Source organism: Corylus avellana, chromosome 1 (genome assembly GCF_965113065.1).
Source record: "Corylus avellana chromosome 1, dhCorAvel1.hap1.2, whole genome shotgun sequence".
Lineage (NCBI taxonomy): Eukaryota > Viridiplantae > Streptophyta > Magnoliopsida > Fagales > Betulaceae > Corylus > Corylus avellana.
In genome coordinates this window covers 40,233,917-40,259,144 of record NC_142490.1, presented here as the reverse complement: position 1 = coordinate 40,259,144, position 25,228 = coordinate 40,233,917, and the positions used below count along the sequence as shown (strand labels likewise).

The 25,228-nt window shown below is 37.7% G+C and overlaps 2 protein-coding genes and 1 pseudogene across 3 annotated transcripts; all 3 read left to right on the top strand.

Moving 5' to 3' along the window:
* The window catches only part of LOC132169792 (cyanidin 3-O-galactoside 2''-O-xylosyltransferase FGGT1-like), a 51,869-nt pseudogene extending 35,941 nt beyond the window's left edge, over window positions 1-15,928 (top strand).
* On the top strand, window positions 1,498-12,308 carry LOC132172808 (G-type lectin S-receptor-like serine/threonine-protein kinase SD1-1). Its single transcript, XM_088512382.1, has 15 exons — window positions 1,498-2,526; window positions 2,669-2,803; window positions 2,985-3,142; window positions 3,214-3,424; window positions 3,548-3,785; window positions 3,872-4,022; window positions 4,222-4,517; window positions 8,038-8,412; window positions 8,494-9,254; window positions 10,116-10,244; window positions 10,368-10,501; window positions 11,037-11,247; window positions 11,350-11,587; window positions 11,665-11,815; window positions 12,006-12,308. Exons 1-15 carry the CDS (start codon window positions 1,731-1,733, stop codon window positions 12,306-12,308), a joined length of 4,287 nt encoding a protein of 1,428 aa, XP_088368508.1. The 5' UTR covers window positions 1,498-1,730.
* A 4,903-nt stretch (window positions 15,929-20,831) lies between the features above and the next one.
* LOC132172908 (uncharacterized) lies at window positions 20,832-25,154 on the top strand. Of its 2 annotated transcripts, none has more exons than XM_059584470.2 (8): window positions 20,832-21,177; window positions 22,282-22,319; window positions 22,525-22,608; window positions 22,729-22,812; window positions 22,898-22,932; window positions 23,150-23,235; window positions 24,652-24,717; window positions 24,806-25,154. In XM_059584470.2, the coding sequence occupies exons 1-8, from the start codon at window positions 21,111-21,113 to the stop codon at window positions 24,838-24,840; spliced, it is 495 nt and encodes a 164-aa protein (XP_059440453.1). In that variant the 5' UTR covers window positions 20,832-21,110; the 3' UTR covers window positions 24,841-25,154. The 2 variants fall into 2 exon arrangements, with proteins under 2 accessions (XP_059440453.1, XP_059440452.1); XM_059584469.2 differs by having other exon boundaries at window positions 22,726-22,812.
* The last annotated feature ends 74 nt before the right edge of the window (window positions 25,155-25,228 follow it).

Sequence of the window (25,228 nt, the reverse complement as noted above, 5' to 3'; positions counted from 1 at the left end):
CATTTATCTTTATGAAGTTTTGGACCACTTTTTATTTATTTAACTCCTATCGTTGTAATTGGATGAACCAAATTTATTTATTTATTTTTTATTTTATTTTATAAAAAAAAAGGACTAAAGATTTAGAGAGTTTTTATTATATAAAAGAAAAAAATTATTTTTTAATTCTTAAAAAAGTTTTGTGTTTGAATTATTCTTATTAATATTTTTGTTATGGGGACAAACTTATGCAAGACTTCTGTTAGGGTTTGTTCTCTAGCGGTCAAAAAGAGGAGTGAGAAATGAGATGTCATACCTCCCTCCCTTCTACTCCATTCTTCCTTTCTCTCCTCCCCTTCTCACCTCTTTGGAGGTCTTTCTTTCCGCTTCTTTTGAGGCACTATTTTGCTTCATGGAAAGCATTACCCGTCTTGAAGTCCTATCCCACATATTAAATCCCTCACCATAGTTAACACCGATTTTTTACTATCTCTATTGTGTCTCTCACTACATCTGTCAAGGTCCTCAGCACAAAATCTTTCGAAAATAGATTTACTTTCCTACACTTAACCCAGCATGACAAGCGCTTGTCATGCTTGAAATTTTGAAGATAGATTTACTTTCCTCTAGCGCTACTCCGTTGGTTAGTTGCTTGTGTTTTAGGTTAAACCGTGCACATAAGTACATGATTGACCGATGAGGAGAAGTTTTCAGGCATATAAAAGAATTGTCACTTTGGTAGAAGAAGTAAAGGAAATTGCGTTTGAAAATGCACTTATAGCAGAGACGAAAAAGCTTAAAAATTAATGATGGGGCAGCATCTAGAGTCACCTATTGTGTGTGTCAGAGATACTGTTTGGGTTGTAGAGATTTCAAATTGTATCTTTGACATTGTACTGATCAAGCATTTTGCCGCATTTCATGAAGAGATATTAAAAAAAAAAAAAAAATTGGTTTGGGATAAGGAAAGAAAAAACAGAAAACAAAAATATTAAGACTTAATGCTGCAGCTTCCAATGAATCGTCGAACAGTAAGTCCAATTCAGTCTAGGCCCGATGAGTGACTTTTGGTCGGCTTCATATAGGAAAGATGGATTGAAAAAGATCCAGACTCGTGGAAATTACACAAAAGTGGAAAAAGAAAAAACCGAGAAGAAGGGTACGTAGACTCCGAATATGAACAGATAAACAGTTAGAATAATGAACATATGCTAGAAAACCGAGAAGAAGGCTGCTTAAATCTTGATTTCTATGCATTACTCTAAACCATTAGAAAATCAATGAAAGCCTTTACCCATCTTTTTTTCTACTCTTTCTTGTTCTCCTCCCTCTTAAGAACCTCCCCTGCACAAGACACTGTTACTCCAAGTCAATCTCTCAGAGACGGTGGCACTCTAGTTTCAGCTGGCGGATCATTTCAATTGGGATTCTTCAGCCCAGGTCATTCCAATACACGATATCTGGGAATATGATACACAATATCTTCAGAGACAGTTGCATGGGTAGCCAACAGAGACGCTCCGCTTAACGATCACTCGGGAGTTTTAAATGTCACTGATGATGGAGTTCTTGTGATTCTTAATAGCACCAACGGTATTGTTTGGTCATCTAATACATCAAGAACCGCAGAAAATCCAGTTGCACAGCTCTTGGACAACGGGAATCTTGTTGTGAAAGAAAGAAATGATGATGATCCAGAGAAGTTTTTGTGGCAGAGTTTTGATTATCCTTGTGATACACTCCTGCCGGAAATGAAGCTTGGATGGAACTTAGTAACTGGTCTAGATAGGTTTTTATCATCTTCGAAGAGCTCGGAAGATCCTTCTGCAGGTGAGTATTCTATACGCATAGATCCTCGTGGTTATCCACAGTGGGTTAATATGGAAGGAGATAAAATAAAGGCTAGAGCGGGGTCATGGAATGGCCTTCGTTTTACGGGTCAAGGGTTAAGACCGAATCTGGCATATGAGTATGGATTCGTGTTGAATGAGAAGGAGGTCTATTACGAGTACAAACTCCTAAACACTTCTGTTTTCTCAAGATATGTGCTAAACCCATCAGGGGTTGCGCAACGATTCATATGGATGGATCGGACACAGAGTTGGGAGCCTTTCTTTACATGCCAGGCAGATCAGTGCCAAAATTATGGCTTATGCGGTGCTTATGCTACCTGCAATGTCAATATCTCTCCTCTATGTGCTTGCTTGGATGGATGCTTACCCAAGTCTCCAAAATATTCGGATTCAGTAGATTGGTCAGATGGGTGTGTTCGAAGGACACCTTTGGAATGCAATGACGGAGATGGATTCCTGAAGCACACGGGGGTGAAATTGGCCGACACATCTTCTTCCTGGTACAACAAGAGCATGACCCTTAGGGAATGCGAAGGGATGTGTTTGAAAAACTGCTCCTGCACAGCATATGCTAGTTTAGATGTCAGGGGAGGAGGAAGCGGCTGCTTGCTTTGGTTTGGTAGCCTTGTTGACATAACAAAATTCGATGTGGGTGGGCAAGACCTCTATATAAGGATGGCCACTACTGAACTGGGTACCATTTCACTTTTATTTTTCTCTTTGGATTTTGCTGATTTTTTCACGCCCATGCATCTCATCTGCACCCATTTCCCCTTCTAGAGTATGGGCAAGAGGAGTTATTCTCAGTGTCACCTGACTCTGTTTTGATCCTGCAGAACATCTTGAGAAAAAGAGGCGCTCCAGTGAGAAGAGACAAGTAGTAATTACTGTTGCCTCAGCATTGTTAGTCATCGGAATGACAATAGCTGCACTGGTCTCATACATATGGAAGAAGAAACTAAGAAACCAAGGTAGATTTCTCAACATTTAACTATGTTAATAATTGATTTGGGTAGATTTATATCTAAGAAATTTAAATAACTAGGTCTTTCACAGAGAACAGATTGGGGGGGGGGGGGGGGGGTAAGTAATTTGCTTCATAAAAGAACTATTCAAGATTTTTGCATGCTCATGCATCTCTTGTTATTTCAGGAATGGCAAAAACACATCAGAGGAAGGATTGTGACAATGATGGCGGGAAGGAAGATACAGAGCTACTGATATTTGATCTAGCAACCATAGCTAATGCAATAGATAATTTTTCAAACAACAAGAAACTGGGAGAAGGTGGCTTTGGACCTATGTACAAGGTAAATGTTAATATAACTAGCTGAGTTGTATTTTATTATTTTTCAAAATATACCGACTATTTGAGTTTCAGGGTACACTGCCAGAAGGGAGAGATATAGCTGTGAAGAGGCTTTCAAAGAATTCTGGGCAAGGCCTGAATGAGTTCAAAAATGAAGTTATTTTGATTGCCAAACTTCAACACCACAATCTTGTGAAGCTTCTTGGTTGTTACATTCAAGAAAATGAAAACATGTTAATCTATGAATACAGGCCGAACAAAAGCTTGGACTCCTTTATTTTTGGTTTGAACCTTGACCTTGACTAGATTCAGAGCATTCATGTTTAGTCTTATCCTATTTTGTAAATGAAATTGTTTGCTGAGAATTTAACTAGGTATGTACTAACATGATTGTAAAATTGGGCAGATCAAGCAAAGAGGAAACTACTAGATTGGAGTAAGCGCATCAACATTATTCGTGGTGTTACTAAAGGGCTTCTCTATCTTCATGAAGACTCTAGGCTGAGAATTATTTATAGAGATCTTAAAGCTAGCAATATCCTTTTAGATAAGAAAATGAATCCAAAAATTTCGGACTTTGGCCTAGCTAAATCATTTGGGGGAGATCAAATTGATTATGAAACCAATAGGATTATTGGAACATAGTAAGTATCCTTCAACTTCTTTTATAGGTTAAGTTTAGCTGTTTTTAACTTCTTTTTGTTTGTAATGATATTTGGCGCGCGCGCAGTGGATATATGTCTCCTGAGTATGTGGTGCATGGGCAATACTCGATAAAATCGGATGTATTTAGCTTTGGAGTTCTAGTATTAGAGATAGTGAGTGGAAAGAAGAACAGGGGATTTTGTCACCCAGACCACCACCTTAATCTTCTTGGACATGTAAGTTTAAAGAGTGACAATTCCTACTAATTTACTTTTTTTTTTTTTTTTTTTGGGAAACTTCTTATTAAGAATGCAGTTCCGGACACTACATAGGGTCTTATGATGCCCATATTACTTTGATGTTCTTTTAATAGTCATGGGCCAGTTTGAAGGCATGCAGTCTGACCCACAAAAATTTGGCTTTCATTTCTTTTAGGCATGGAAACTATGGATTGAAGAGAGGCCAATGGAGCTGATCGATGAATTGGCAGGTGACTTGTGCTCTCTATCTAATGTATTACGACACATTCATGTGGGTTTGTTATGTGTGCAAAAAAAACCAACGGATAGACCAAACATGTCGTCTGTGGTTCAAATGTTGAGCAGTGAGAGTTTGCTGCCTAAGCCAAGGCAGCTAGGGTTCTTTACAGATTCATTTGAAGCAGATCCTTCATCTGTCAAGCATACAACTTGTTCAGCAAACAGATTCACCATTTCATTATTGGAAGCACGGTAAATATCATGAAATTGAGAGCAAAAATGGAGATTTCATTTTTATTCTTTTAATGAATTATGTAATAATGGTTTCAGCTTATTTAGCTGAACATAAAGATAATGGGCCTCTGGCAATGTAATGTTTTTTTTTTTTTTTTTGTTCTCTTTCCTTCTTTTTCTTGTTGGATGCATTTTGTTGTTGCTGCTAGCTCTTTATTTGGTTGCTAAGAAAGTTGCAGTTCCGCAGATGAAAACTATGTTTGGTTGCTTAGAAAATTTGGGACAAGGGAATGAAAACTGTAGATTAGTTTTCTGTCTTAAGGGATAATTACCTGGCAGGCTGGCAAGAAGTAGCTGTGTCTAGATAAAGTGTTGCTGGAGCAGATATCACAATAAACAACACCCATTACGGTGATGTGGGAGACTGGATTTGTTGGTTGAGCTATGACAGAGAGTGAATGAGTGTAGAGAATTGCAAGACAAAGGAAAATTATAGAATCAATGGGAGCTAAATTTGGGAAGTGGGAAGAAGCTTCAACAAAAGCATCAATAGTGTTAGGTGGTACTCCATGAAGGGCATCCGAAGCATTATTCATATAATGAGCCCGTGAGTAGTTGGTATTACGACCAACTGTAATGAGAGAGTCAAAATGCTTAATCTATTCACTACAAACAAAGACATGTGAAGAGCCTTTTTGGCAGATTGCTCAATGCTGGAGGGATGAGAGATTATTGCTCTGGAGCAGATTGACAACTTGTAGGGTTCGATTAGGAGGTTCTGTGATTTCTCACGTAGGAGAACATAAAGTTGAAGGACTGAAGGACCATGCTGCAGTAGAAGATTGGAAGTTCTTTTCTTTTTATATATATCTATGCAGGGAGGCTTGCCTGCTCTCTGACTCATTTTTGTTCCTTCACTTTCTGTTTATGAAAACCCAGATGAAATTGCAAAGTTGATTGAGTCGATATGATATCCAGAATGATTACGATTGCAGATGTTTTTGGACATGAAGCATTGCACTGCATCTCACTTCCTTGATTCTGTGATTTATTCTTGATTTTCTTTGGTAAGTAAAACAGAGTTTTATGTGACAAACCAATACATGCCCTTTTTAGAATTGTTCAAAGCTTCATTTCTGTTTGAGGCTTTTCAAGTTGGCTTCGTTTTTTGGAAAGTCTTTGACATGGTTTGATCCTGTAAACTTGGTTTGCCTTCTACTATTAATAAAGAAGCTATACAGAGTTGTATAAGGCTAATGTGGATAGTTTGAGGAATTTTATTTTGTGTGCTTTACAGGATTTGTTAGATCAAAACGTATCACATTTTGCGAAATAAGAATTTCCAAATAAAACACCTGGTATGTTAGGATACAGAGGGGGTTGGAAGTTAATAACATATGGTTTTCTAGTACTATCAACAGGAATTGGTGATGTCATTGTGGTTCTAGCATTTGTTTTTTACATGGTTATGGATGGTTTCTTTTGACTTGGTTATGGGTGGTTATGTTTATATTCATGCCTCTTGAGTTTGAGTTGGACTTGGGTTGTTGTTTATCTTCATTGGTAGCTTCAACATCCTCCTGCAAGTTCAACGAGGAGTAATGCACGTTTAACTTGGAATGTAGTAGTTGAAATCTTGTAAAGACAATAGGCTTGGTTAGCAAATTCTCTAATTGATCAGAACTAGGAATAAAACAAACTTTAAGAGATTTATTTGTAACCTTATCACGTACAAAGTGAAAATCAATTCTCACATTATTTGTTCTTGCGTAGTTATCATAACTGTTATTGCCCGCCCATATCCCTGCAAATTACGTTTCAGTCTAAGAATGAAATTGATAACAAAAATAGTAAACATAGTTATCATAACAGATTTGTGTCTGTAAAATTCAGTCAGTATAACTATTACTACTTACACATAGTTCAGCAGGTTCATGCCAGTAAGGTTGGGCATGGGGCCAGTCAGGCTGTTGTTGGACAAGGCCCTGCAAACAGATAACAATACGCCTATCTTAATAAGTGAAAAAACTCCTCAGCTACAAGTTTAAAGCCTTAATTGGTATGTTTATCTTGTCTGCTTACAGCTCATGAAGATTTGCAAGATTACTGATGCTGGAAGGCACAGACTCACTTAGTGAATTTCTATCCAAGCGTCTGTTATCAAAAAGCCTGCCCAAAAAAAAAACCAGGTAGAAAATTAATGTATATAACTGACAGTGTTCGTATAACTATTTAGATATTGAAACAAAAAGTCCCATTCTTCAATTTCCATACTGAAGACATTTACTCTGGTTTTTGTCAGCAACTTAAGCTATAATTACAAGTTCTTGAAAATGGACAGTTTAATCGAGCTTACACATGTATGGCATTCATATTTGAGCTGAAAAGTTGAGGCAGAATTGTGCCCGACAGCTGGTTCTTTCCAAGATGACTGTTTACATAATGAAGGAAGCTTAGATGGTTCTTATTTACAGAAAACAAAATGGTGGTGGAAAAAAGAATTAATCAGCTTGAAATCATGACGAAAGTTGGACAGCCAAGAAACAACCTATTATGTCTCCTTCCAGTACGGAGTCTGAATACAAGGCCTTAGCCAATGCCACTGCAGAGTTGATTTGGATTCAATCATTGCTCAAAGAACTTGGGGTCTTTCTCTCGGCAGCACCCATTCTTTATTGTGACGTTATTGGTGCCACCTATTTAACTTCAAATACTGCCTATCATGCCTGCACAAAACACATTGAAATTGATTGTCATTTTGTATGGGATCGGGTAGCTAAAAAGACTTCTTGTTAAATCTCTCTCTAGCAAAGATAAATTGGCCGACATTCTTACTAAGCCTCTGGTCTATGCTCGTTTTGCTCACCTTTGTACCAATCTTAACGTTTGTTCTCAAGTGTTAGGATTGAGGGGGAGTATTGAATTGAATTCTTTAGCTACACGAAAGGTCAAAGCTCCAGCTCAAGTTACACCACCATACCGGGTCAGGTCTACAGACACCATACCAACTCAAATCACCATACCTCCTCTTCTCTAAATTTCTTGTTTTTTTGGTTCTTGTAAGAAACTGCTTTTATTGTTTGTACTTTTATGATAAATAGAACAGAGGACCAAGTCCTCATGCGGCAATTACAAACATCAGTGTCTCTATTTTAAGGAAAAGACTTGTTTCAATTTTTACATGTTGGGCTTTCAAGTCATCACATAACTTACAAAAAGGAAAAAGACAAAGTAATCACATGAGCCCCGTTTGCAAGTAACGTGATAGGACTTCCATGCAGTAGAAAATCAACGGAGGCATTTATTGACACTCAGGGGATCCAGATCGAACTTGTTGAAAAGGAAAATAGATTGAAGGGGAGTGTCCCGAAGAAGACACTCCTTAATTAATGTGCTCTGCTTAAGTCTTGACTTGTATGGATATACTACACCACATACATATATTACTTTCTCCAAGGAAGAAAAGATAAACCATTAGAAAATCAATGGACGCCATTACCCATCTTTTCGTCTACTCTTTCTTCTTCTCTCTGTTTAGAATCTCCATTACACAAGACTCTATTACTCCATCTCAGTCAATCAGAGACGATGGCACTACTTTAGTTTCAGCTGGCGGATCATTCCAGTTGGGATTCTTCTGCCCAGGTAACTCCAATGGTCGGTATGTGGGAATTTGGTACACAGTGTCTTCGGAGACAGTTGTGTGGGTAGCCAACAGAGAAGCTCCGCTTAGCGATCACTCGGGAGTTTTAAAGGTCACTGATGATGGAATTCTTGTGCTTCTTAATAGCACGAGTGCTGTTGTTTGGTCATCTAATACATCAAGAACCGTAGAAAATCCAGTTGCGCAGCTCTTGCACACCGGAAATCTCGTTGTGAAAGATAGAAACGATGGCGACCCAGAGAAATTTTTGTGGCAGAGTTTTGACTATCCTTGTGACACGCTCCTACCAGAAATGAAGCTTGGATGGAACTTTGTAACTGGTCTAGAGAGGTTTTTATCATCTTGGAAGAGCACGGATGATCCTACTCAAGGTGAGTTTTCAATACGGCTAGATCCTCGTGGGCTTCCGCAAATGTTTGAAATGGAGGGAGATTCAATAAAGGCTAGAGCAGGGTCATGGAATGGCCTTTCTTTTACGGGATATCCTCAATTAAGACCGAATACAATATTTGAGTATGAATTTGTGTTGAATGAGAAGGAGGTCTATTACGAGTTCAAACTCCTTAACACTTCTGTTTTCTCAAGATATGTGGTAATCCCATCAGGCGTTGGGCAGCGATTCACATGGATGGATCGGACACATACTTGGGGACTCTTCTCTACATCCCAGGCAGATCAATGCGAAAATTATGGCTTATGCGGTGCATATGCTACCTGCAACTTGAATAGGTCTCCAGTATGTTCATGCTTGGAAGGATTCTTACCCAAGTCTCCAAAATATTGGGATTCGATAGATTGGTCTGATGGGTGTGTTCGAACTACTCCTTTGGAATGCAATGACGGAGATGGATTCCTAAAGCGCACGGGGGTGAAATTGCCGGACACGTCTTCTTCCTGGTATAACAAGAGCATGAGCCTCAAGGAATGCGAAGGAATGTGTTTGAAGAATTGCAACTGCACAGCATATGCAAGTTTAGATGTCAGGGGAGGAGGAAGTGGCTGCGTGCTTTGGTTTGGTAGCCTAATTGATATAAGAGAATTCTCTGAGGGGGGGCAAGACCTCTATTTAAGGATGGCCATTTCAGAATTGGGTACGATTTCACTTCTATTCTCTTTGGATTTTGCTGATTTTTTTTTTTTTTTTCCTTATATTTTAAATAGGGGTAACTTCACTCAAGACTCATGAACTTCCATTTGATTTGACAAAACCTCTTAAACTTCAAAATCTCTCAATTTAGTCTCATAAACTTTTAATTGCTCTCAATTTGAATTCTTCAATCAAATTTAGCCGTTAGAAATACCAAAAAATACAAAAATATCCCTGATTTTCATTTTTTTTTTAAAATAATAATAATAAAAAATAAAAATAAAAATAAAAAAACCGTTTTGGAATTAAGGGTAAAGTTGGAATTTTATAAAAAAAGTCAGGGGTATAAACGTCATTTAACGTTTGAAATTTGACGGAGCGGTCTAAATTGATTGCAATTGAAAGTTCAAGGGACTAAATTGAGAGATTTTGAAGTTTTGGGGGAAGGGGGATTTATCAAATCGGGTAGAAATTCATGAGTCTTCAGTGAAGTTACCCCTTTTAAATAAGACATGGAAAACTATGTCGTCGGCTTTCTAACGGCGAAAGTACAATTTTTACATGTTTGTTCATTTTATGAGGTAGAAATGACGATATACTACTAATTAAATGATAAAGTTTATAATTTTTTCCATGTTAAGTTTTTGGATAAATAATAATTTAAGGTGGTATCAAAGCACAGCTCATGAATTGAAATCCTGATTATAGAGTTTATAAAACTTGCTTAATAAGGTGATCATACAACAACTAGACAAATTGTAATGCTTGGAAAACTAGAAAGTGGGAGTGTTGAGATCAACTGCTTCATCCACTTTATTCGCACCCATTTCCCGTCTAGATACCTGACTCTGTTTTGGTCTTTCAGAACATCTTGAGAAAAAAAGGCGCTCCGGTGAGAAGAAAGTACTAGGAATTATAGTCAGCTCAGCATTACTATTTGTGGGAGTGACAATAGTTGCACTAGTCTCATGGAAGAAGAAACTCAAAACCCAAGGTAGAAACTCAAAACCCAAATATGCCTTTCAAGAAGAACATATTTGGGGGTAAGTATTTCACTTTGGATAAAAGAACTATCAAAGATTTTTTTTTCATGCCCATACATCTCTTGTTATTTTAGGAACAAGAAAAATAAGTCATGGGAAGGAAGATATGGAGTTACCGATGTTTGATTTGGCAGCCATAACTAATGCAACAGATAATTTTTCAAACAACAAGAAGCTGGGAGAAGGTGGCTTTGGACCTGTGTACAAGGTAAATAACAACGTAAATCGAAGAGCTATATTTTTCATTTTCTGGGCGACGTCGTGTGTTACTATTGAAACATACGCTATATAGCAACATATGTGCATTACTATTAAAATGACGTTGCCCAGTAGGGTGACCTTGTTTCTACAGTGGTTGGCATCACTGGGGTGAAGTCGTTCCACTATTGAAACGACACCTCTCAAAATGAGGTATCGTTTGCAAAGTAACGACACCATCTATGGCGTCGTTGCACTGTTCAAATGATACCTCTTTTTGAGAGGTGTCTTTGCACAGTGAAGGCACACCTGTTAGTGGTGTTTTGTTAAAATGACACCTTTCAAAAGGAGGTGTCGTTTACATAGTAATGACACCATCTATGGCGTCATTGCACTATTAAAACGATATCTCTTTTTGAGAGTTGTCATTTGCATATTGAAGAGACGCCTGTTAGTGTTGTTTTGTTAAAACGACACTAAGCCAGGCGTCACCATCCTTAGTGTTTTTTGTAGTGTCAAAGTTATACACACTCTTTCATTTTCAGGGTAAATTGCCAGATGGAAGAGATATAGCTGTGAAGAGGCTTTCAAAGAATTCTAAACAAGGATTGAACGAGTTGAAAAATGAAGTTATTTTGATTGCAAAACTTCAACATCGTAATCTTGTGAAGCTTCTTGGTTGTTGCATTCAAGAGAATGAGAACATGTTAATCTATGAATATATGCCCAACAAAAGCGTGGACTTCTTTATTTTTGGTTTGAACCTTGACCTTGACTTGATTTAGAGCATTCATGTTTAGACTTATCCTCTTTAATTAATGAAATTGATTGTACTAACATGAGTGTGAAATTGCACAGATCAAGCAAAGAGTAAATTACTAGATTGGCATAAGCGCATTAATATTATTCGTGGTGTTGCTAAAGGGCTCCTCTATCTTCATGAAGACTCTAGATTGCGAATTATCCATAGAGATCTCAAAGCTAGCAATATCCTTCTTGATAATAACATGAATCCAAAAATTTCGGACTTTGGCCTTGCTAAATCATTCGGGGGAGATCAAATTGATTCCGAGACCAATAGGATTATTGGAACATAGTAAGTATGCTTAAACTTCTTTTATAGATTAAGTTCAGCTGTTTTTAACTTCTTTTCTTTACAATGATATTTGGCAGTGGTTATATGTCTCCCGAGTATGCAATGCATGGACAATACTCAATAAAATCTGATGTATTTAGCTTTGGAGTTTTAGTATTAGAAATATTGAGTGGAAAGAAGAACAAGGGATTTTGTCACCCAGACCACCACCTTAATCTTCTTGGACATGTAAGCTCAAAGAGTGACATATCCTACTAATTTACTTTTTTTTTTTCTTCGAGTTTCACTAACAATGCAATTCCTGACAGTATAGCGGGTCTTATGATGCCCCTATTATTATAATGCTTTTTTAATATTCATCAGCCAATTTGAAGGCATGCAGTCCGACCCATTAAATTTTGGCTTTCATTTCTTTCAGGCGTGGAAACTATGGATGGAAGACAAGCCAATGGAATTGATCGATGAATTGGTAGGTAACTTGTGCACTCTATTGAGTGTATTACGACACATTCATGTGGGTTTGTTATGTGTGCAACAAAGACCGGAAGATAGACCAAACATGTCATCTGTTGTTCAAATGTTGAGCAGTGAGAGTTTATTGCCTAAGCCAAAACAGCCAGGTTTCTTTTCCATAGATTCACCTAAAGCAGATTCTTCATCTAGAAAGCATATAACATGTTCAGCTAATGAAATCACCAGTTCAGTGTTTGAAGCACGATAAAGTACATCACTTGAGAGCAATAGCAAAGAGTTGTTTTTATAGGAATTTATGTAATCTTTATTTCAACATATTTAGCTAAACAAAAAGGTTTGGAAGCTGCTACTCTTTTGGACAGAAGGGTTAAAAAGATGAAGAGCTTTGGCTAAGTGCAAGACCGATTCTACCATATTCATGTTGTTTTATTCATATAGTAGATTAATCTTTACACATAGGACTATATCATGTGTTTCAGAGTGTTTGTTCTTCTATGAATAATTTTAGAATCAATTTCTTTCACGATGCATACTATAAATTTCAATCTAATTTTTCACCTGAAGTGCAGTTTAAAGCTTGCAATTGAAGGTTTATGCCAAAACATGCTCTCTAAGAAACTCTTGGCTTTTTTTTACTGGCTGATGCCTTGTCTTCTGCATATCTTACTAGTATTCAATTAAAAACTTTGTAGCCCCTTTGTAACTCTTCTGTACTGAAAGTTAAATACCTAAAACATTTAGCATTTTTGCCGTTGTCTTTTACTTGCAATAGCAATAAAAGTAATTATTAAAGCACTACAATAGATGTATAAAGAAATTTAGAATAATTTTTTCTTGTCTTTATGCATATACTCTAACGATCCTTCCATTGATTGAAATTCTAACTTGCTTGCTTGATGAAGAGTCTATGTCTGGCAGAAAACTTTGGGGAAGAAGACTAGGCTCTTTAGGCTGAATTGCATTGCTGTTTTTTTTTTTTTTTTTCCTTCTTTTAATTGTTGCGTGCATTTTGTTGTTCCTGCTAATTCTTTATTTGGTTGCTGATACAGCGTGACTTAGTAGGCTGCAGCGAAAAACAACAATAAAGCAGCGGATAACTAATTCAAGATCTTGAGTCTATCAATGATCTAAGAATTCTTCTAAAAACAATAGATACTCTCTAAAGTTTAAAGGAAAAGAGGAATAAACTCAACTCTGAGTATTCTCATTAATCAAAATCAATAATAATCAACAACGGTTTTCTCTGGAGGCTATAAGCATATATTTATAGCCCCAAAACCCTAAACCTAATAAAATAACGAAATATTGACTCTCAAAACTCTAATCCTACTAAAACAAGGAAATAAAGACGGCTTAACCTAATTAAAATGCGGAATATAACATAAGCAGCTCCGTGTGCGATCGATCGCAGGTACAAGTGCGATCGATCACAATTCCAGGGACTTGGTTCGCAAATGTCTAGAATTGCGCTCGATCGCAGGTACATGTGCGATCGATTGCACTCCCAAGGGACCTACGATCTGCATCATTCTCCCCTTGTTGGAGAGAATTCACCCTCGAATTTGGCCGGTTCTTTCCACGGTCCTTCGGATGTCCAGTCAACTCATTCCACTCGCCCTTCCTCAAGATCAAAACAAGGCACCATTCCAAAATAAACATGACACTTCTCATCATCGAAATGCCTTGATGGTTGTCATGAAAGCCCCACACACCACTTGGCGATACTACAAATTTGCCGTTCTTCTCTCGTTCCTTCTCCCTTTCACGTGCTATGAAGATACTCAAGGACGGATCAACCATTGTTTCCCTTGTGAACATATAATTCTCCTCATCCGCATAGAACTCATCACAATTGTTGTCAGGAGAATTTAAAATACTTTCAACACCAAGAAAATCAACATAACCCTCTTCATCATTATAATTAAACACTTCACCTGAAAAGTCTTCATCAACCTCTTCATAATTGTCGATGTCATCCGTGGGCTCTTCCTCTTCCAGATCATCTTTGGGGTAGAGGCCACCAAACATGGGAGAAAAACCATCTTCTTTGTACCCTTCCTCTTGGTCATCTTCTTCGACGTAGAAGCCGTCAAGCATGGGATAAAATTCATCCTCTTCGTACTCGTCCTCTAGGTCGGATGCCAAAGGTCCTTCAATCGGTTCTTCCTCATTGACATCGTCATCATAGGTTGGTGGGGAATCACAATCCATGAATCCTTACGAAGGATCTTCAACATCTTCATGTCTGAACTCTTCATCAATGAATTCGGACTCCTGAAACTCCTCATCCACAGATTCTTTTTCCTCCTCCACAGAATATGGATTCGGTTTATGGATTTGTGGTTGGCAAGTAAGGGTCTAATTGGCATGTCTTTGACTCTTCACCTCACTCCATGTTTCCCTAAATACCTCTTTTTTGTAGGAATTTTTTATTTTCTTTGTCACAGCCATAGACCCTTGTCTCCAATTTTGTGACTTTTGACCCATGATATTACTATGGGGCAAGAAAGCAACGTGCATATATTTTAATAGTTTCTCCCAACTATTGATCTTCAATTTGCCTTCCTGCTTCCTAGTTCTCTTCAGTTGTTGCCACCACGCACCAACTCTTCCCTGGAATGTATGTACTACTGTCCTCGAACATGGGAATAACTCTCATTCAATCCCATCAGGAATTGATAAACATGCTGTTGATGATGATAAGACACGATAGTCTTCAAAGCTCCACAGGTGCATGTAGGAATTGGTTGATAATTGCCCAGTTCATCCCATTAACCTTTCATTGCAGTAAAATAAGAACTCACAGAGCTATTTTCTTGTGACAGAGAGGAAATAGCCTTCTGGAACTGGAAAATACGTTGCCCATTGTGCTGAGAAAAATGATCTTGAAGATCATTCCACATATCAGAAGCATCATCAATATAGATGATACTTGTGGCAATCTCCTTGGAAACAGAGTTCAATAACCATGACGGAACCATATTATTACACTTAGTCCATGCTAAACCAGTGGAATCAGCAAGATTGGAGGGCTTAGACAGAGTGCCATTAACAAAATCCAGCTTGTTTTTGGCTGAGAGAGCCATCATCATCGCCCTTTTCCATGAATTATAGTTTTCTCCGTTGAGCTGTTGAGAAACAATCATGGCGCCTAGACTATCGCCATGATGAAGAAAGAAAGGACTAGAAGAATCCATTTATATGGAAGGAGAAGTAGTATTGGAAGGAGCAACAGTATTGATTTCAGGAATCGCCATTGAAGGAATGAACCAAGAAGTTATGAAAAAATAGGAAGAAAAGAATGAAGAAGATGCGGAGAATTCAGAGAAAATGCTCTGATACCATGTTGGAAATGGAAGAGAATGCTCAAACTTGGAGAAAAATCAACTTAACTTCGCATTAGAATAGCATGTACATCATATATACTAAGTCTGTTTGAGCTTAGTCTAAAACAGAATTAGTTTAACACATGAACTTTAAATGCTAACTAACAGCAACCAACTTACAACTGAAAGCTAACTAATAAACTTGCAACTTAATAACTAAACTCCTCCTACAATCATGAAGTATGTTGCATGCTGATGTGGAAGCAAGGTAAGTTGCTTGGCTGCTCTGCTTATATTCTCAATAAGACTGATGGGTGGAGATTTGAAAGTTCGGGTTGTGGTTGAGAAAGGTGAAGAAGACGGGTTGTTTACAAGGGAGAGCGTGTGCAAGGCAGTGATGGCTACCATGGATGAAAATAGTGATGTGGGGAAAGAGGTGAGAGCCAACCATGCTAAATGGAGAGACTTCTTGTTGAGCAAAGGGCTTGAGAACACCTACATTGATAGTTTTGTTCAAAAGCTGCATTCTCTGCTCATCTAATTTCATCTTAATTGTATTATAGGTGTATAAGATGCATAGACCATAGCTGTTAATTCTTACGCCTATATAGGTAATGTTACTGCTCATGTCATGCATATGTTTAAGTTTAGTTTCGTTCAAATAAATATTTTTAGGTATGAATGGTGGTCTTCTAGAAAGTTGAGGAGTGTGTGGAAAATGATGCTTATTTGCCTCTTTTGGTGTTTATGGAGGAAAATGAATGATAGAAGCTTTTGAGGATTTGGAAAGGGCCTCGCTTTTTCCACACGTTGTATCTTTGGACTGCAACGTATGTGTTCCATCTGTCAATTAGCTCAGATGATTTTCTTGTTTGTTTCTCTTTCTAGTATATATATATATATATACTAACCTTGGTAAGAAGCTGGTTTACAATAGTATCATTAGCTCATGTACCACCTCTAGTCGATCCTCTTTACTGCACATGGAGAATACAGAGGTTTTAAATAAAATGGGTAATTACCTTTTGCCCCCATGAACTACAGTGCCTTAGCACTTTCCCCCTGAACTACCAACTATGACACTTAACCCCATCAAACTACTATCTTATGACAGAAAGCCCCATTCCGTCAGTCAAAGAGGTTAAAATTGACGGTCAACGGTCATGTGCAAATCATGTGCCATTTTAAATTTTTTTTCTTCCACTTTTGCCCTCACTTTAGACTGATAAAATGACGCTTATACCCTCCTAAACCCTAATCCAACACATGAAAACAATTTAAAATGAGGGCAAAAGTGAAAGAAAAAAATTTAAAATGACACATGACTTGTACATGACCGTTGACCTTCAATTTTAATCCCTTTGACTGATAGAATGAGGCTTTTTGTCATAAGATGGTAGTTTGATGGGGTCAGGTGTCATATTTGGTAGTTCATGGAGGGAAACTACCAAGGTACTGTAGTTCATGGGACCAAAAGGTAATTAGCCCTAAATAAAAGGAAAAAGTTCACATAATTCAATTGATAATGTTCTTCTCAAATTTTCAATTAGGACAATGTCTTCCTCAAAGTACCAAAAAATTGTCAATGTTTAGCCTTCAATCCCCAAAGTTAGCAAAAAGATGAAAATGACCCTAAAGTTTTGTCAAAAAGACAAAAATACTCGCTTCACATTTACTTACCTTTTAGAGCATTCCCAACAGACTCTCTATATTAGCCTCAACCAAAAAAGGGAGTATGTTCCCTATGTGTAGGGAATATGTCCAAAAAATCACAAAAAAGTTTCCCAGCAAACTCCCTAAATGAGCCTCAACTATGAGGATCGCTACAGTGGAACTACTGTAGCAGTCCTTGTGATTATTATAATCATAAAAAAAAACTCTCTCCTCTCACATCTTTTCCCGTAGTCATCTCCATTATTTTTCTCCGTTCTTCTTCTCTACCCTCTTCATCTTCTGCACTTCATCTGGACACAAGCCATTTTCTCACGGCCACTCAAAGGATTTACACCCAAAATTAACAACAAATAAAACTCACAAAATCAATCATCCCCAATGGGTGAGAGGATAAGAATATAAGGAGAAAGAAGGAGATAGAAGAAACCATTCGGCATAGCAGAAATTCTCCCTGTCTGTCTTCGTGAGCGAGAATCTGCTGGGGGGAAAGTGAGGCAAAGAGTGAGATTGAGAAAGGGAGAGAGGTGCGGCTGGGGGGAAAGAAAAGAAGGAAACAGAGAGAAAGAGAGGGAGATGTGAACAGGGAGAGAAAGAAGGCGGAGATGAGAGAGATGAAAAGAAAACGAAAAATGTTTTTAGAATAAAAGAAAATATTATTTTTAATGAAAATGAAAATAATATTTTAATAATGTAGGAAATGATAAAGGAAAGCTATTGTGGAGTTTTTGTACATAAGGAAGCAAAAAGTAGTTTGGATCCTTTTAAACATAGAGAAAATGGTTGGGTAGCGGCCGAGAATGATCTTACAAATAGCATCAATTTCATAAAAAAATGATTATATGCAAATCACCTTGGTCCCTCAAAAGGAAAAGAACATGACGTATTAGTGATCATCAAAAGACTCCCCCTTCCCCCACAGAAATACACCGGGTTGGTTTATCTCCCTTACCTAGAGTTGTTTGATCATCCTCAGTGTCAGCAAAATGATCCCTAACGTTCTTTATATTTATATGAAAATAAAACTAGTTGAAGGAAAGATTGCAAGGCGGGAAGTATATATATTCAATTATATGAAACTTAACGACTAAGAAAAAAAAAAGATTTTTTTTAGTAATTACTTTTTTCCCCATCAACTATTATGCATTGTCAATTTTCACCTATGAACTACCAACCTTACTATCCGACCCCATCAAACTACCATTTTCTTACCAAACCCCCTTTTGTCGGTCAACCCGTCGCGTGCGCCCCACATGCCATTTTGTCAATTTATATCCCACTTTTGCTCTTACTTCGAACTGTTAAACCAAGCTGGACCATTTTATTATACTAACCACGTGTAAGAACACAGTTAAATAAGGAAAAAAAAAACATAAACATCAAAAAGGCGGAGTCTTCGTCCTCCTTCAACAACCAACCAACTAACAAGCACAAATCATGGTTGTTGTCGTAGTTCTTAGATTCTCTAGGAGTAAAATTATCCACCTTGCCACCACGTGTCACTCATATTCTGCTGTTTCTTGTAAAGTCTCTGCTATGCCGCTAGCATCACAAGACTGGATTTACGTTTTTTCTTTTTTGTTCGTTATTGGCTTTAATTGTAGTACACTTTTTAGTGCACAGTGTGTAATTAGATGGACCGCTTCTAAGCTTGTGTTTGAAAGCATTCTTAACTGGTCTCTCAGGCTTTGTTTGGCAACCGGGTCAAATGCCTAGATAATGTTTACGCATCTGACCATCTGTGCGTTTGGACCAAAAAAGTTGAATTTTCAACTTTTTCTCAACGCGAATTGACGATTTTACCCTCCTTCCAATTTCTTCTTTCTCTTGTTAATTTGTTGTTTTTTCGTCCAGTCCACAGTTGTCGACGAAGCAAAGCATGCGGAGAGCCATGGCATGGTGGAGGGGCACGGCAGAGTAGAAGAAGTTGGCGGCACCGAATTAGAGGCATACAGCAGAGAGGGCGGTGACGGAGCTTGTGAATTTTGGCGGCGAATCGGGCGGCACTGCAAGGGAGGGAGATGGGGACGGAGAGGATGGACTCAAAGAAGGAGTGGATGGAGTCGAAGTAGAGGAGGTAAAGCACGGAGAGGACGTCGAGAAGGAGGGCATGGAGGAGGAGGAACACCAAGGTCTGCCACTGCTCCACGCTATAGATTGCGTAGATCTGGCTCCAGTCTCTGCTCGTCGCTGTTTTGCCCATTTCTTGCTTTTCCTTTCCTTTCCTTCTCCAATCTAATGCGAGAGATTCTACGGGTAATTGAATAGAGATCCTGCCAACTAGGAAAACAAATTTTGGGTGAGAATTCGGGAAAGTGTGTGAGCGAGTGAAAGAAAAAAAAAAGGTGAGAATTTATTCTTTCATGGAAAATTATTAAAGTTGTTAAGAAATTATAACCGAAAGGCAAAAAATGGGGTAACACATTTTCTTTCAAAAAATTCCCTCGTTTTCTCGGCAAGCAAATAGACCTAGTAGTAGCGCAAAGTGTTGGATTTTGTAATCTTTGTTTATACTTACAGTGACAAAGCTTGCGAATCAGCCCAGGGTTTGAGATCCAACAGCTGCAGAAAACTTTATGGCAATCCCAACACAGAAAGAAAGATCAGAGAGAACATAACAGAGAGCTCAAAGGGGAGAAGACAACTCGAAACTATGAGGGAAAAGACAACTTGTAACAGTGAGAAGATTGAGGGCAAAGCAGTGCGCTAAAAAAAAAAAAAAAACAAAGGCTCAAATGATAATTTCATAAATGGGTTGCTGATAGGTTACATTTACAAAGCACCCTTACCGAGAATGTATAGTATCTAGCCACTCTCCACCCGGTTGTCCAACACCACCTCATTCTCTCTTCCTTTCAGATCAACAGAGGGTCATTTCCTTCTTTGTAACACTTTCCTTATTTGCTTAAAAAAATAAAATAATAATAATAATCTAGTTTCAGACTTTCAAATTTTAGGTTGATCTACACAAAATTGTTTATTTTGTCTTTCATATATTTATTGGGTAATTAAGAATATATTAAGGAAAATTTCATAATAGTATATCATGAGTAATCCTCCGATTTCAATTGACTCCATCAATTTTTAAATCCCACTTTTAACTTCTTAAATTTTTTTTCCTCACATTTTTCACTTCCGTTCAAAAATGTTTATATGATATTAATCGGATTAATGTCACATAAACAATTTTGTCACGTCAATTAAAAAGTAATTTTTACTTTATTAAACAAAAATTAAAATATGAAAAAGGAGATAAATTGAATAGCAACCGGGAAATCAAAATTCCAACTCCGACCACCATGGGCCGGAATTCAGAATGGCAGAAATTTTGAGAAGCTTTGACCCGTGCCAAGCTATAAGTGCGGTCTATATTTGTTTTGGGTTGAGATAGAGAGAGGCGAGTAATACTTTGGTTTCACCGGCGAACTAGCCCCAACGAATTGTTTGCACTTAAGGGGATTCGGACATTAGACGGGGATTCGGACATTAGACCGGATAGAAATGCTACCAAGACCAAGACCCTTACCACTTGAGCCAACCCATTAAGGTTAATCGATGAAATATCAATTTTCCAAACCAAAAGTTTTTCTTTTTTTTTTTTTAGAAAAAAGTTTTCAATGATTTCATCGAGAATGACTATCTTGGTTTAACTTAATGGGTGGGGGCAGACAGTCTTTTCCTGGGCTGGGCTGGGCTGGTGAAACCCAAGCCCATTAGAAACAAGCGGGTCAAAACCGAAGGAGACGATAAGAGTTGGACCCAGTTATCACAACCTGTCAACCAAGAACTCAGAAAGTCGCATCGCTCTGTATCTCTCCCATCTGAGCATTCACACCGTATAATTTGCCCTCTGTACCACGCCGCAGAGAATTAGAACGTAGGGTTTTTTAGACTTTTCCGACTGGGAAGCTCTGTGCGCCCAAACAGAACACCCAGAAAGAAGAAAGAAATCATTTGCGAGCGAAACGGCTTGACGACCAAAAGTAGCTTCTCATCGGATCGGCTTCTAAGCGGAAATCATCCTCAGCTTCTAACTTTTGACTTTCGAAACGATGGGACGAGGAAAGTACAAGAACAAGCCCACGGGGAAGCGCCAGTTCTCCACTCCCGAGGAGATGCGTAAGCACCACACCAAACCCTAATTTTCCTTTTCCGTTTGGTTCCCGAGAGAATTTCTGTCTTAGTATGGTTAGCATATGGGCAGTTTTGGATTTTGGTTCTAACCAATCAGAAAATTAGTTTTTTTTTTGTTAAAATTTGTTAATTTTCTGGGGTTTAGATCGGGGTTGAGTGAGTGATTGGGTGGGTTCCTGAATACTTCAATTGCTTTGTGTATTTTGTTCCCATTTGTATTTTCTGAATGATTTAACTGAATTTTGATGATTTGTTAGGTTGATTAAAATATTTTGAATTTATTCCTAGGATTTGGGAGGAAGAAGTCATTTATAGCTCGCATTAGGTGCAATTAATAAGAGTTTGTGTTGTTTTGTGAATTTTGAAATGATCTCTGAGTTGATCACAGAGTATGAATTTCTATGTTGCTACCAAGGATTGGTGATAATTGTCAACATGCTTGCTGAAGTGGGATAGGAGCACAAGCTTTGAATAAGATAAACATATTCAATAAAACATTCTAGTGTGAGATAAAAGAGGATTATGATTTATTAGATATTCTTAAAAAATCCCAAAGAAAGAAGGACTGAATTTGTTCTTGTGGAATTTGTCAAATATATGTTGAGGAGATTCTTGCTTTTGTTGATATTGACATTTGGCACTGTTTTTTCCGTCCTTTTTCTTCTCTTGGGCCTCAACACGGTTTGGTAGACATCATAGCAAGTGAAAGAATATGGTTCTAAACGTTCAACTACTTTAAGTAAGAGTCCCACTTTTATTCTATTCTTGACAGAGAGAGGAGAGGGAGAATTTGAGTAGAGTAAAAAGTAACTTGAAAGTACCCGTGCAAGTGCTTCCTATTATGATGTGAACGCCTGCTTCATGGTCATTACAAATTAGTGTAATTTCTTTCCTATTAAGTTCACGTGGAACCTTAGAAAGAGGAATATATATATATATGCACAAAACTGAAGGACTCTAACCTAATGATGTAGGTTATCATTTGTTTTTTGGTTGCAATTTCAATCTGAGATAAGTAATAATTTAATGGTGGGTAAAGTTTAGTCTTGCTGACATCAAATATTTTTTTGTGTGATTCAATTATTGCAGTTGCTGGTACTTCTTCCCGTCCTCGCACTTTCAGAAAGGTCTCTCTCTCTCTCTCTCTCTCTCTCACATACACACACACACTCATACACACATTTTGTAGCAATGCAGATTATTGATTAATTGAAAGTGCCATTGATTCTGCAACAAGAGTCTGTTATGGAATAGGTTACCTTTCCTGTTTCTTATTATTGAGTTGTTTTATGTTCTTATGCATCACCTTTTCCATAAATTTGATGTAATTAGCAAGAAGCTGAATATGAAGAGGAAGTATCTGAGGAAGAAGGATCTGAAGAAGGATCTGAAGAAGAATCTGAAGGAAATAATGAAGTTAGTAATAATGACCAGCTTTTACTTTGATGGCTTTATTGTGCTTATGTTTTGGATTGTTTTATGGGTGTTGCTCATCAACATGATTCCATTATCTTTTTCTCAATTAATGTTTAGCAGAAGCTGAAAGGCACTCAAGGTATTATCCAGATTGAAAATCCTAATTTGGTAAAGCCAAAGTCCTTGAAAGCCAGAGATATCGATGTAAGTTACACCAAATTTTCTCATGCATTCTTTCATTTATTAACTTATGCCAAAAAAAGAAGTAATGTTTTTTCTTCCTGTGCAGTTGGGGAAAACAACTGAACTTTCAAGGCGTGAAAGGTTTGTTAATGGTCACTTTTGTTTTTCAAGAGGGCAATTTATGTTCTATTTCGAAGTGGGAGTCCATTTTTTTTAAAAAATATATCTTTGTGGTTTTCTTTGATTCTTTTTCAGTCCTATGACACAAATCTTCTGTGGAGTACATACTTCTTTATACTTTTAACAGATTTGCATGTAAAGCAGTTGTATTTATTATCAACTTTTGTGTATCATGCAGAGAGGAGATAGAGAAACAGAAAGCTCATGAGCGATATATGAAATTGCAAGAACAGGGGAAAACAGAACAAGCTAAGAAAGATTTAGGTGATAAATCATGATAAATTACTCCTTTTTCACTTTTAATTGTCGGTTCTAAGTGGTGGTGTGTGTAATGTAGGTTATGGATATTATTTTTAAATATACAGATAAAACTTGGCTTGTAAAATTATTTTTTTCATCAAATTACAAACTGATAAGATTGTATTGTAGTTACAAATACTTTTATTACCTCCTCCTTTCATGCTTCTATGTTGCTTAAAATTGACTGAATCTTGATGGCTGATTGACTAAGATTAAATAGAAAGTGAGAGAAGGATCAAGAATTAACAGCTCTACCTTTTGTCTCCCCTAGTGGAGACTCTCTATAGCTCCTAGTGAGAAGTTTTCTTTTCCTAGTGAGCGCAAACAGGGGACGAGAGAAGAGCTCCAGCTCCTCCCCCCGTCCTCCTCTCGTGGCCCCTCATGATTGATCCAAGTCTTCCCACTCCCCTTGGAGCCTTCCTTTCCTATTTTCTTATGAAGACTCTCCCTAGTGTGTGTGGGGAGAGGAGGGAAGAGCACTGCCTCTTCCCTTCTCCTTTCTCCTTTATCCTCTTCATTTTTCTCTTCTTTTTTTTTTTTTTGTTTTTTAATTATTTATTTAATTTTTTTTTTTATCCTCTTTTTTCTCGTTCTTGGAAGCAAGATCTATTGCACATTTGTCCCCTCCTCCGTCCACGCGCTACTCCATCTTCACTGGCCTCTGCTCCATCCACTGCAAGTGCAACCCATGCGCCGCCCTGGCATGTGTGCGCTACATATGCCGACAATATTTTTTGTTTCTTGTGGCAGATCCTTGGTTCCCTTGTACCTTCTCCTTTGAATTTTCATAGCTGGTGCCCACCCCCCTTTTGCCTATGGAGACTTCTAGCTCCAAATGTGATGTCCACTAAGGGTCCATCGTCAAGCACCCTCCTTCACTGGACATTGCTGTGGTGCTCCTCTATTGCATCTCTAGTTTAGTCATTGTCAGCATTATCCTCTGTGTTGTTGCTACCAAGTTCTTTTGTTGTCGCAGTAGTCATAGGTAACCCAACTATTGGACTGCCTCAAAAATCATCGTTTGTGGCAGCCTCTTTCTTGGCCTGTGTTCCAAGAAACTATTGGGCTGGACTATTTATTTGGCTCATTCTTAGATGTTAGGTTTTTTCTTGCATTGTGATATTTGTAGTGGGGTCTTTGATGGGTGTATTATTTTATCTTTTATTAATGCAATCTCAGTTATGAAAAAATAGAAAGTGAAAAAGAAACTTAGAAAAACACTTTTTTTTTTTTTGAAAAAAAAAAGAGAGAGTGCCTCAAGATCATGACTTTACCAATTGGAAAATAATTTTTAGGTTGCGACCTCACTTTGTTCCTCATGCAGGTCATGAATAGACAATGTACCTCTTTTTAATGCCATTGTTTTGGTTGCTTTTGCAGAGCGTTTGTCCCTTATTCGTCAACAAAGGGCAGAAGCTGCTAAAAAGCGAGATGAAGAAAAAGCTGGTAAAATTTTGAGACCATTATCCGTTGCCTTGTCTTTTGTTTCATAACATTAACATCTTGAATCTGATAATGAGTCAATTTGTTTCAGCCAAAGAACAGAAGAAAGCTGAAGCTCGCAAATGACCTTCCTGAAGAGTGTTTTGCGTAAAGTTGTGCTGCCCAAAACAATATCTGCTCTTTGTTTTACTTGTTAGTACATTTATAATGAACATTATTATTCCATGTTGGTATTTGTCCAAACAATTGTGTTCCTATATTCTCTCAGTAATTTGACCATGGTAGTGTCTTGAAGCAAATAGATATCTATATATTTTTTTTTTCAGAAGCTTTAACCTTTCTATTTGTATAGAATGCGTTCCATATTACTGTCTACTGGGAACGTTATACAGTGATACATTGATGCTAATATGATACAAGTGGTATTAATTGTGTCATCATCTCATGTCCCATACTTAGCCTGCCACCAATGCTGGGCATGTAGTATCATACAGAGTTCCATGAATATTTATGT